Source organism: Delphinapterus leucas, chromosome 11 (genome assembly GCF_059928025.1).
Source record: "Delphinapterus leucas isolate spDelLeu-1000000601 "Yukka" chromosome 11, BTC_Dleu_Yukka2, whole genome shotgun sequence".
Classification (NCBI taxonomy): domain Eukaryota; kingdom Metazoa; phylum Chordata; class Mammalia; order Artiodactyla; family Monodontidae; genus Delphinapterus; species Delphinapterus leucas.
The window spans coordinates 1,262,635-1,275,186 of record NC_143139.1 but is presented as its reverse complement, the minus strand read 5'-3'; the positions used below and the strand labels follow the sequence as shown (position 1 = coordinate 1,275,186).

At 44.6% G+C, this 12,552-nt stretch overlaps 1 protein-coding gene across 6 annotated transcripts in view; it reads left to right on the top strand.

Moving 5' to 3' along the window:
• The window catches only part of CECR2 (CECR2 histone acetyl-lysine reader), a 156,281-nt gene that overhangs the window by 119,041 nt on the left and 24,688 nt on the right, over positions 1-12,552 (top strand). For 5 of the 6 annotated variants that reach the window (XR_016394832.1, XM_089920097.1, XM_089920101.1 and 2 more), the window contains exon 8: positions 8,895-9,048. The exons of the other annotated variant lie outside the window; for it this stretch is intronic. Coding sequence is in view for 4 of the 5 variants with exons in the window: in XM_089920097.1 (XP_089776223.1) it covers positions 8,895-9,048 (154 nt within the window). In the remaining variant the exon portion in view is untranslated. The remainder of the gene's footprint in view (positions 1-8,894; positions 9,049-12,552) is intronic. 6 annotated transcript variants of the gene reach the window in all.

Below are 12,552 nucleotides of genomic sequence, written 5' to 3'. Positions count from 1 at the left end.
TTTCACTAGAGGATGATAGGAATGAAGGTCGTGTTGCAAGTGAGTAAAAGAGGAGCTATTGGTCAGAGTGGTGTTTGACCTCTTGAGAAGTCTGGCCATGAAAGAAAACAAAGGAATAGTGACAAAGTGCAGAGGAAGCAGCAGTGAGGAGAGCTCTCGGCATCTCAGGCCCCGTTTCCTTAGTTGGAGCAGGACGTCCATGGGCTTCCGGTGCTCCCTGTGCAGTAGGGGCGCTCGCATGTCCTGGAGGGGGACGCGAACTGGGAGGGGCAGGGTAAGAGTTGAGACAGTGTTTGGTGAAGAGGTGCTTTGTGGGGAGCAGTCCCTGGGAGCCACCTCTGTTTGGGAACGTTTGTGACATTGTTCAGCATTACGGTTGTAGGAAGGGACGAAACTGCTGTTTGTATTTACTGAAATGTAAAAGTGGGCAGATGGGGGCGGAATGAGGCCTGAGGGACCTGGACTGCAGGGGGCGGGGATGTTTGATGACAGTGGTTGGATGGGGGAGGGGGGCGCGGGCAGGACTGAGGGGGCACCCCCCGCCTCCCCTGCTGCCCAGTTCCCAGACTCGCTTCACTTTTTAATGCCTTGTCTCCTGTTAGCATCCATCCCATTGGCTGTTCAAGCAGTTAGTGGTCAGAGCACGTTTCTCCTGGAGGCTGTGTCTGGCTGGCTTGTGACAGTGTGGACCGTCTGCGGCCTTGCGGCCGTTGATGTGACTGCAAGATTGTGTGTTCAGGGACTTGGCCATTAACCGAGTGCATTCTACCTTGATCCCCGAAAGGGGAGAAGCTCATTTATAAATCTCTGTATTTCCAGTATATTTGGACTTATCCTCTGTGTCTTTTTTCTTCAGCTCATAAGTATGTCTGTACCAGGAGGTAAACTGAGGCAGTTCTGTTCTGCCTGATTTGCAGGTCTCCCCAGTCCCTCCTTCCCTCGAGGCCCTGGTTGGAGGTGGCCTCAGTCAGGCTGTCCAGCTGTAGTTCTCAACTGGTTTTCTGCCTTATTCCCCTTGACGGGCTCTCGCTGCCTTTGTATCTGGACAGTTAACCACCTCCTTGAAAGTCTTCCCATTTTCTGCTCACTGCCCTGGGCTGAGTCCTAAATGCCCTAGTTTACATCTGGTTGCAGAGTAATCTGAATACAGATAGGCAGGTTCTTCACTGCTGCCAGCAAAAGCCTGGCTTCAAACACTAAAGTTTTAGGTTATTTGCAGCATTGTTTGTTTGTTTATTCTGCTCTTTGGTCTTAGATACAAGTAACCGTGGTATTGAAGAGATTCATGATGTCAGTTACAGTGCTGAACATCCTGGAGAAAGCCTTCAGTGTGGCATGAGTTTTGTGCTTTTGTTTAAACAGCAGAAAACCTTCAGGTCTTTAATGGCTTATAGGCAGGGTTTCTGGTCACCCAGGAGTCCAATCTTAGTGCCTCAGAAAGTCTTTTAATTATGACTCCTGGGGAACTACCAGTGAAGGGACACTGTCTCCCTGACCTCCTGGACTGTTTTTGTCAGGAGACTCTGGGCATGCCATTGCCAGGGAGCTCAGGTCCCATGTGTGCTGGGGATGGGTGGGGGGCATGGACGGGGAGTCCTGGGCTCAGCTTCAGCCAGATTCTATTTGTAATTGTTGAGAGGATTTCAAAGTGCTGTTTCTAATTAGCTTCTCATTGAAACCCTGTCCTGGTCCCACAGGCCTCTTCTCTGCACAGCATTAAACACAACCCTGCCCCATCTGCAGCTGACCCCTTCTAAAGAAAAAAAGTTGCAATGCAAAACAGTGTAAGATTTTTTTTTTTAACTGCTAGTTTTTTGTTTGGTTTTTGTTGACTCGACTGTATGTACTTGTTCTTTAAACTACTGGAGTTTAAACTATTGAACTGCCACAGGTGTCTTCAGGTCATAAGTCCCATCCACTGCTGAAAAGTAGCACGGAAATTTAAAACAGACTCTTGGTGCACCACGTACATATTTTTTCCCAAATGTGTGTGATGCAATTTATATAAAATGATAATTGTTCAGAATTCACATCAGATGGGAACTGCTGAAATTATAACACGTTATGATGCAGGGAGAAAGGGGCATGAGAAATTGTGAGGCAAAGAGGTATCTCACTAAGCAGAGGTGTTTTTATGCCAGCAGGCAACCCAGGGTGGGGGCAGTCTGGAGAAAGCATTTGGGGACCAGGCAGGGATTGAAACCCCGGAGAAGGGCCACTGCGGGTGGGGGCGGTCAGGACGTTGCAGCACAGATTCTGGACCTTCCTTCTTGCTCCTAGGCACTCTGGGGGCTTTGAGTTTTGTTGTTGTCGAGTTCTCCAAATCACAGACTTTTTTTTTTTTTTTTAAGATGTAATTGACTTATAACATTAGTTTTAGGTGTACAACATAATGATCTGATATTTGTACACACTGCAAAATGATCCCCAGTAGGTCTAGTTAGCATGTATCACCTCACACAGTTACAGATTTGTTCTTATGATGAGAACCTTTAAAATCTACTCTCTTACTAGCTTTTGCATACACAGTACAGTATTATTAACTATGGTCACCTGTTTATAACTGGAAGTTTGTACCTTTTGACCACCTTCGTTTTTTAAATAGATCTTTATTGGAGTATAATTGCTTCACAATACTGTGTTAGTTTCTGTTGTACACCAAAGCGAATCAGCCACATGCATACATATGTCCCCATATCCCCTCCCTCTGGAGCCTCCCTCCCACCCTCCTTAACCCACCTCTCTAGGTGGTCACAAAGCACCGAGCTGATCTCCCTGTGCTATGCGGCTGCTTCCTACTAGCTAACTGTTTTACATTTGGTAGTGCATCTATGTCGATGCTACTCTTACTTTGCCCCAGCTTCTCCCTCCCACCCCGTGTCCTCACGTCCATTCTCTACGTCTACCTCTTTATTCCTGCCCTGCAACTAGGTTCATCAGTACCATTTTTTTTTTTTTTTTTAGATTCCATATATATGTGTTAGCATACAGTATTTGTTTTTCTCTTTCTGACTTACTTCACTCTGTATGACAGACTCTAGGTCCATTCACCTCACTACAAATAACTTGATTTTGTTTCTTTTTATGGCTGAGTAATATTCCATTGTATATTTGTGCCCCATCTTCTTTATCCATTCACCTGTCGATGGACATTTAGGTTGCTTCCATGTCCTGGCTGTTGTAAATAGAGCTGTAATGAACATTGTGGTACATGACTGTTTTTTTTTTGTTTGTTTGTTTTTGTTTGTTTTTGTTTTGTGGTACGCGGGCCTCTCACTGTTGTGGCCTCTCCCGTTGTGGAGCACAGGCTCCAGACGCACAGGCTCAGCAGCCATGGCTCACGGGCCCAGCCGCTCTGTGGCACGTGGGATCTTCTCGGACCAGGGCACGAACCCGTGTCCCCTGCATCGGCAGGCGGACTCTCAACCACTGCGCCACCAGGGAAGCCCTATGACTGTTTTTGAATTATGGTTTTCTCAGGGTATATGTCCAGTAGTGGGATTGCTGGGTTATATGGTAGTTCTATTTTTAGTTTTTTAAGGAACCTCCATACTGTTTTCCATAGTGGTTATCAACTTACATTCCCACCAGCAGTGCAGGAGGGTTCCCTTTTCACCACACCCTTTCCAGCATTTACTGTTTCTAGATATTTTGATAATGGCAGTTCTGACCCAGAGTGAGGAGATAACCTCATTGTAGTTTTGATTTACGTTTCTCTAATAATTAGTGATGTTGTGCATCTTTTCATGTGCCTTTTGGCCATCTGTCGTCCTTGGAGAAATGTCTATTTAGATCTTCCGCACATTTTTTAATTGGATTGTTTGTTTTTTTGATATTGAGCTCCATGAGCTGTTTGTATATTTTGGAGATTAATCCTTTGTCCGTTGTTTCATTTGCAAATATTTTCTCCCATTCTGAGGGTTGTCTTTTCGTCTTGTTTGTGGTTTACTTTGCTGTGCAAAAGCTTTTAAGTTTAAGTCCCATTTGTTTATTTTTGTTTTTATTTCCATTACTCTAGGAGGTGGGTCGAAAAAGATCTTGCTGTGGTTTATGTCAAAGAGTGTTTTTCCTATGTTTCCCTCTAAGAGCTTGATAGTGTCTGGTCTTACATTTGGGTCTTTAATCCGTTTGGTGTGAGTTCATTAGATTCCACATACAGGTGAGGTCATACAGTATTTGTCTCTGACTTATTTCACTTAACAGAATGCCCTCAAGTCATCCATGTTGTCACAAATGGCAGCATTTCCTTCTTTTTGTGACTGAGTAATATTCCACTGTATATACACCACCTCTTCTTCATCCATGGACACTTAGGTTGTGTCCCTGTCTTGGCTGTTGTGAATAATGCTGCAATGAACAAAGAAGTCCATATACATTTTCAAATTAGTGCTTTTACTTTCTTTGGAAAGATACGCAGGAGTGGAATTACTGGGTCATATGATAATTCTGTTTTTTATTTCTTGAGGAACCTCCATACTCTTTTCCATAGTGGCCGCACCAATTTACATTCCCACCAACTGTGCACAAGTGTTCCCTTTTCTCCACACCCTCACCAACACTTACCATCTCCTGTCATTTTGATGATGGCCATCATGGCCATTCTACCAGGTGTGAGGTTTTAATTTGCATTTCTCTAATGATTAATGATGTTGAGCATCTTTTCATGTGTCTGTTGGCCATCTGTATGTCCTCCTTGGAAAAGTGTTCAGATCCTCTGCCCATTTTTTCACAGGATTGTTTGTTAGCTGTTGTTATAACAGTTTGCTTTTTTAAGATGCCGTAATTTCAAGTTATTCAATTATTACATCTTATGTGCTTAGTATAAATATTAATGTATTTAAAAAAGAACTAACTAGACAACAAATTGTATGATCCCATTTATGTGAAATGTCCAAAATAAGTAAATCCATAGAAAGAATAGCTTGGTGGTCTCCAGGGCCTGGGGAGTGGGGGATGCAGAGTGACTGCTTATTGGGTGCGGAGCTTTCTTTCAGGTGGTGAAATGTTCTGTGACTTAACACAGATGGTGGTCGCACACGTTGTGAATATACTGAATGCCCCTTTAAGGTTATGCACCTTAAAGTTGTTCATTTCCTGTGAATTTCACTCCAATATCTTTACATGTATTTCTGAATGATGCAGAATCTCTGATTTAGCAGCAGTCCTTGGCATTTATAATTTTCTAAGTTTTAAAATTCTTGCTTCAATATATAAAAGATAACTAATAAGAACCTACTGTATAGCACAGGGAACTCTATTTGGTGCTCTGTAATGATCTATATGGGAATGGAGTCTAGAAGAGAGTGGACATGTGTATGGCTGATTCACTTTGCTGTACGGTAGAAACTAATACAACATTGTAAACCAACTATACTCCAATAAAAAAATTAATTAAAAAAATTCCTGCTGCATTGTTATCGAAATATCTTAAGCTATTTAAAATCAATTTTAATACCTCACCATAAAATCTGTACGTGATAGTAACCTTTTGGTACTTTAACCTTTGAATTTTAGACTTTTTTTTTTTTTTTTTTTGCGGTACGCGGGCCTCTCACTGTTGTGGCCTCTCCCGTTGCGGAGCACAGGCTCCAGACGCGCAGGCTCAGCGGCCATGGCTCACGCGCCCAGCCGCTCCGCGGCATGTGGGATCTTCCCGGACCGGGGCACGAACCCGCGTCCCCTGTATCGGCAGGCGGACTCTCAACCACTGTGCCACCAGGGAAGCCCTGAACTTTAGACTTTTAATAGGGATCACATGGTAGTGGGGGTAAGAAGTTAATAAAAATTGGGTCGTTTTAGAGCAGGTAATACTAGGTGATTTCCCCAGCTTATTTGGGAAGGGGCTGTTCTGTGTCTGAAAGAATTTACACGCTCTTACAGAAAACTCTCGTAAAAAGTGCAGGAGACGTGGTAACAGTTTCCCTACTTACAGTTTCATGTGTTTGCTTCAGGCCCTTTCTCTGTGCGTTTATTACAAACCTGGGATCACACTGACTGTTGTCTTGTGACATGTTTTTTCATTTAACATCAAGGTGCCTTTTCATATTTCATTAAATATTCCTCAGAAAAAATAATTTTTAATGATTGCATCGTGATTATGTAATTTTACCTATTTGTAAACATTTAGGATATTTACAGTTTTTCACTGTTTTAAATAATGTTGACTTTAACGTACTCAGAAATATTTTGCCTCGCTGTCTCACTTGTAAGATAAAGTCACAGCAGTGCAATTACTCTGTTCAGGGTTCCTGATACGTGTGTCCATCTTGTCCTCCAGAAGATCTTTGTCCCCAGCTCACTGAGGGAGTCCATGTTACCATGTCTTAGCAGACGTGTTACGTGTTTCATCTTGTACAGTTTTGTAAGTGAAAAGGCTGTTTTGCTTTTCCTCATGATCGTGGATGTGTTTTACCTACTTCTGTGAATTTTGTATTCATGTTTCATTTTCTTGGTGGGGGCTACTGTTGACTGCTTTGTAAGACATCTTCCCATATTAAGAATAGTACATCGTTGTATTTGTTGAAAAAATTGTGTAGATATTCTTAGGATGTGCGTAATTACCTACTTTTCCCTTTTCCCCTCCTTCCATTGTCTTCACGCGTGAGTGCCTCTCTTGTGTGTTGACCAGGTGACTCTGGTGAGCAGCCCTGGGGCTGCGTGTCCTCAGTCCGCACTAAGGTGCAGATCCTCTCTGGTATGTCTCTGTCCTGGCTGAAGGGAGAGCATTTCTCATGTTGTCCTTCGTTAGGCAGGGGCAGGACACACACTGCTGTCATCATTGTGTGCAGTAAATAACTAGTGGTTATTACATGTGCTTGTTTTTTTCTGCTTTTTCATTGGGTCTGATGCATAGAAAGCAGTGCCCTTTTCTTTGAATGAAGTAATTCGTTTGGCGAGGCTTGTGTTCCTCTATGCCCTGCCTTTCTGCCACCCTATCAGTTGACATCTTAGGGGCGTCTGCTTGGAGTCACTGTACAGCTGAAAAGAGTAAAAGCGCGTTCTTCTGGTTTGCTTTGCTTTGTTAACAGTAGCTCCACTGTAACTTCTCAACTAGGTAAAGAGGTTGCCCAAAAGTTGGAATAATTAGGGACCTGTGGAGCTGGGGGCAGAGCGACCGAAGGTGCCTCCCCAGCCTCAGGAGGCTTGTCTGTGTGCGACGCCAGCGGCAGCCCAGTGTGACAAAGGACATCTAGCTCGTGTGCACTGCCCACTCTGGTTATAGGAGAGAGATTTTAGGGAGCTTTGTTTAATTCTATTTGGGTGGCTGAGTACAGTGTCATGTGTGCAGTAATAATGGTTAACATTTTTTTCATTTTCATCTCTCTTCTTTAGTTCATATTTTTACCTTGTCAAGTAGCCACCGTTAAATTTTAAAGTCAGGCTCAGAACTTGAACAGTAAAACTTTTGACTTTCAGAAGGTCTACTATCTAGGGAAGACTGCTTTCCTAATTATGAGTCAAATGACAATCGAAACAAGTTTTAAGGACCATAAAAAAAATAGTAGAAAATTTCAACGAGAGTGGTTTCAGTGTTTAATTATGACTTTGTATAGATGGCAGTCAGCTGTCATTTCTTTTCCCCCAACGTTAAGACCACTTGTGTAATTTCCACAGAATACAGATATCTAGCATAGAAGATTCTTATTAGGTCTTCTTCCTACTGAAAAGATCTGTTAAGAAAAAGTCATATTCCTGATTTAGTTTTACCTAACGTGGATAATCAGCATTATCTTTTCTGTAAGGGGAACTGGCATTTTCCCTTCGTAGACACCTGATTCATTTTTCTGTGTCTGTGCAACTTACAGGTGTTCTCTGTTGCAGGCAACAGTTATTACCTCTTCAATAACAATTTTAAAAAAGAAAACGTTCTACCTTACACATCAGCACAGAAGTCAAGGGAAGAAATTGAAAATAACGATTTCAGTCCTAGTTTGCGTGTTCTGGGCTACAGAATGGCTCAGAACTAGCTGTGTTGGAAATACCCAGAGTAAAACTTCCAGAAATTATGATCGTAATGGTCCTGTTTTCCTCTTCTTTCCTTAAATTTCTTAGGCAATCGCATTCGCACTAACCACCTGAAATCATTATGTGTTAATGCTGTTTGGGTTGAAAAACAAGGGGAAAGCTCTCCAGTCTGAGGGAAGCAGTGCATTTCTGTGCCGTCACCTTCATCTCTTTTCTGTATCTTAAGGCAAAACGGTGGCCCTTCCCACCGAACCCTCCATTTTATTTACTGTTTGATTAGTAAAGAAAAGTGCAAAAGTTGGGAGTTTCGAAGTTGTGCACATTATTGAAATTGTGCTAGCTCATCCTTCTCTTAGTTATTTAGATGAAGGTGCCTTCTCCCCCCACCCCGGTGCGCGGGCTTCTCACTGTGGTGGCCTCTCCCGTTGTGGAGCACAGGCTCCGGACGCGCAGGCTCAGCGGCCATGGCTCACGGGCCCAGCCGCGCCTAGCTGCTCCGCGGCATGTGGGATCCTCCCGGACTGGGACACGAACCCGTGTCCCCTGCATCGGCAGGCGGACTCTAAACCACTGTGCCACCAGGGAAGCCCGAAGGTGCTTTTTAAGATACCACTTTTATCAAAGATTAAATCTAAGAGTGATGTCGCCTCTCTGCTCTGGTCTGCTCTCCAGATTATCTCCCAAAGACTACAAATTAGATCCGTCATCGGGGCCAAGCCTTCACCTGTTCTGATCCCCATTGTGTGTCTTAATGTGAGTGTGTGTCTGCGTCCGTTCATTGATTGTACAGATGAGAAGATGAACTTGTAGCTGGGGTGTAAGTCACCCAGCTGTCTGGCACTATGTGCTGAATAGAGAACGTGGAATCTTTACTCAGAGGCGTGGTCTTGCTTTACTGTGTGTTGACTGAACTTCTTGGCCCCTCGCAGGAGACCCCTGTGCTCGGCAGGATAGAGAAACAGAAGCGCAGGGCGGAGGAGGAGGAGCGCCAGATCCTCCTGGCGGTGCAGAAGAAGGAGCAGGAGCAGCTGCTGAAGGAGGAGAGGAAACGGGAGCTGGAGGAAAGGGTCAAGGCCGTGGAAGGTAGGAGGTCTTTGCCCAGGGCTCCGGCAGCAGGGCTGTCTTGGGCGGTGGTGGGGGGGGGCGGCGTGTCCTGGGAGCCCTGCCGTCTGGCTGGCTCGGGGCCGGCCCGGCGGTGCCCTCGCCCTTGCCGTCCTGGGGTCCTTCCGTCCCCGCCTTCACTCTCGGCTCCGCCTCGGCCCCGTGTGCAATTGAAAAAAGGTGACTCTCGCAGAAGTAACCTTACACACAGAGGAGATACACTTAAGAAAAGCCTCGCTCTGCCCCGGTGTGCGCGGGCGTGCGGGGTTTCTAACCTTTGTACTTAAACACACATGTTAGATGCAGTGGTGTTTATAAGCTGAACTTGATAAATCACTGGATAGCAGAGCATTTTGGCTTTGTTAAATACAGACCAGTATTTTAAGTAAATGTATTGAACTTTTTATTTATTTTTTAAATTTATTTATTTATATATGTTTGGCTACGTTGGGTCTTCGTTGCTGTGCGCGGGCTTTCTCTAGTTGTGGCGAGCGGGGGCTACTCTTCGTTGCGGTGCACGGGCTTCTCATTGCGGTGGCTTCTCTTGTTGTGGAGCAGTCTCTGGGTGCGTGGGCTTCAGTAGTTGTGGCATGTGGGCTCAGAAGTTGTGGCACACAGGCTTAGTTGCTCCAAGGCATGTGGGATCTTCCTGGTCCAGGGCTTGCACCCGTGTCCCCTGCATTGGCAGGCGGGTTCTTAACCACTGCGCCACCAGGGAAGTCCTATTGAACTTTTTTAAAGTTTAAATAAAATAGCATAACACGGATTTGGCTTTTTTTGTTTTTCTTTCCCCCAGCCCCACTGCATGGCTTGTAGGATCTTAGTTCGCTGACCTGGGATAAAACCTGGGCCCTTGCAGTGGAAGCGCCAAGTCCTAACCACTGGACCACTGGGAAAGTCCCAGATTTGGGCTTTTTTTTTTTTTTTTTTTTTTTATTTAATTTATTTATTTTTGGCTGCGTTGGGTCTTCGTTGCTGCAAACAGGCTTTCTCTAGTTGCGGCGAGCGGGGGCTACTCTTCGTTGTGGTGCGCGGGCTTCTCATTGTGGTGGCCTCTCCTGTTGCAAAGCACGGGCTCTAGGCGTGCGGGCTTCAGTAGTTGCAGCACGCGGGCTCAGTAGTTGTGGCTCGTGGGCTCTAGAGCACAGACTCAGTAGTTGTGGCGCACGGGCTTAGTTGCTCCGCGGCATGTGGGATCTTCCCTGACCAGAGCTCGAACCCGTGTCCCCTGCACTGGCAGGCGGACTCTCAACCACTGCGCCACCAGGGAAGCCCCCAGATTTGGCTTTTTAATGCATTGTTAACATGCAAACTTTAAACACATTTTGGCTGTAAAATTTAAAGGATTCTGGCCTTATCATGTGATTTCCTCTCTCATTCCTAGGGTATTGCCTTCTGATTTTTTCTTTTTTTTTTTAACTAATTAATTTATTTTTGGCTATGTTGTGTCTTCGTTGCTGTGCGCGGGCTTTCTCTAGTTGAGGTGAACAGGGGCTACTCTTTGTTGCGATGCCTGGGCTTCTCATTTTGGTGGCTTCTCTTGTTGAGGAACACGGGGTCTAGGTGCGTGGGCTTCAGTAGTTGTGGCACGTGGGCTCTAGAGCGCAGGCTCAGTAGTTGTGGTGCACGGGCTTAGTTGCTCTGCGGCATGTGGGATCTTCCTGGACCAGGGCTCGAACCCGTGTCCCCTGCATTAGCAGGTGGATTCTTAGCCACTGCGCCACCAGGGAAGCCCTGCCTTCTGATTCTTAATAGGCTAACCCTATTCTGACCTTGATCATTTCTTCATTCTAGAACGCTTAGTGCGTTTAATCTACTAATGTAGCCTGTGCCACATTTGGTGGTATATCATACGTTGAGATTTTGCATAATTTATTTCCAGTGCTAGATTTAAATTCCTCAAAATAGTAACTATGCTTTTATTTCTTTATATTTTTCAACAGAGTTCTGTAATTTTCAATGGAGTTCTTATTAGGTACCATTGTCATTTGACTTTTTTCTAAGTTGAGGTATGATTGGCATACACCATTCCCTTATTTTCAGGAGTAAACACAATTCGACATTTATGTACATTGCAAAATGGTCACCACAATAAGTTAAGAATTTGATTTCTTGTAATGAGAGTAGCTTTCACATACACAGTACAGTGTTATGGACTGTGGTCACCACAGTGTACATCACATCCCCGGGACTGACTTGTTTTGTCACTGGTAGTTTGCACCTCTCGACACCGTCACCCATTTTGCCCACCCCAGCTCCCCTTCTTTGTGTTCTCTTTATCTGCGAGTTTGGTTTCGTTTTGTTTTGTTTTGGAGGTTGATAACGGTAATGGTTGTACAACACTGTGAATGTACCTAATGCTACTGAGTCATACACTTAAAGTGGTTAAAAAGGTACATTTTTATATTTCTCACTAAAATTTTTAAAAAGCAAAAAGAAAAGGAAAAGGCCAAATAAATATACTGCTATTTATTAGGATTGTCTTTGTATAAAAAGGATGTTACAGGACTGGAGTCTGACAGATACTCATGCTAAGTGAAATGAGCCCATATGGAAGGGGACATTGAGACTTCCTTGTTCTCAGTGTGGTTGATGTGAAACCTAAAAATTCTTCTTGCCTCAATTACGTGGAGATTCTGTTTGTTATTCAGTATAATACTTTGTCTGATATTGTGTAAATACCCTTTTTAAGAACACTTTTGAAATCTTAACCAAGTAAGGAGAATTGTCAGAAGCTGCTTTTAGGGGGATTAAAAACAGCAGTAAGTTAGTGAACCAGACTGTCAGGTCGAATTGTGGGTGGGGAGTGGTCCGTCTAGGGAATCTCTGCCCCGGGAAGGATGACCATGGATAAACCCGTGCTGACGAGGAATAGACATGAGGAGGCACCACTGTGAGCAGCGGTTAGTAGGTGCAGCAGACAAAATAGAAAAATATTTAGCATTATCAGGTATAAAAAAGAAGAAATTGGAAACATCAGGAAGAAATAACCTTGAGGAAAGTACAGGCAGATTCAAAGGAAACAAATATTGAAGGAACTTCTAGAAATGTAAATATGGTAATTGGAATAATAACTTGATAACTGGGCTCTAAAGCTTAGTTAGACCTGAGGAGAGAACCACACTGGAAGAGCTGCGTGGGGCTTGTGCAGAACGCATCACGGAGATAAAGGGGTTGACGTGGCGGGAGAAGTTGCCTCTGGTCCATCGTTCAGTGTGCGGTCACAGAGATGCTTCAGTGGAGAATTTCACGTGGGTCTTTGTTTTAATGCAAGTTAGAGGAATACAAAAGCTGAAAGGGTGTGAGGCAGGGGGAATAAAGAGAAGGGTTGGGGTCATCAGACCCGCAGGTGAGGAGGGTCTCGCAAGCTGGACCTTAGTCTCAGGGCAGGCACCAGCCCGGCTCTGGAACTGCCAGCTGTGCCTTCCCAGTGATGGACGTCTTCCTAAGGAGGGACAAGCTGGTGGGCTTTTGAAGAGCACCGGG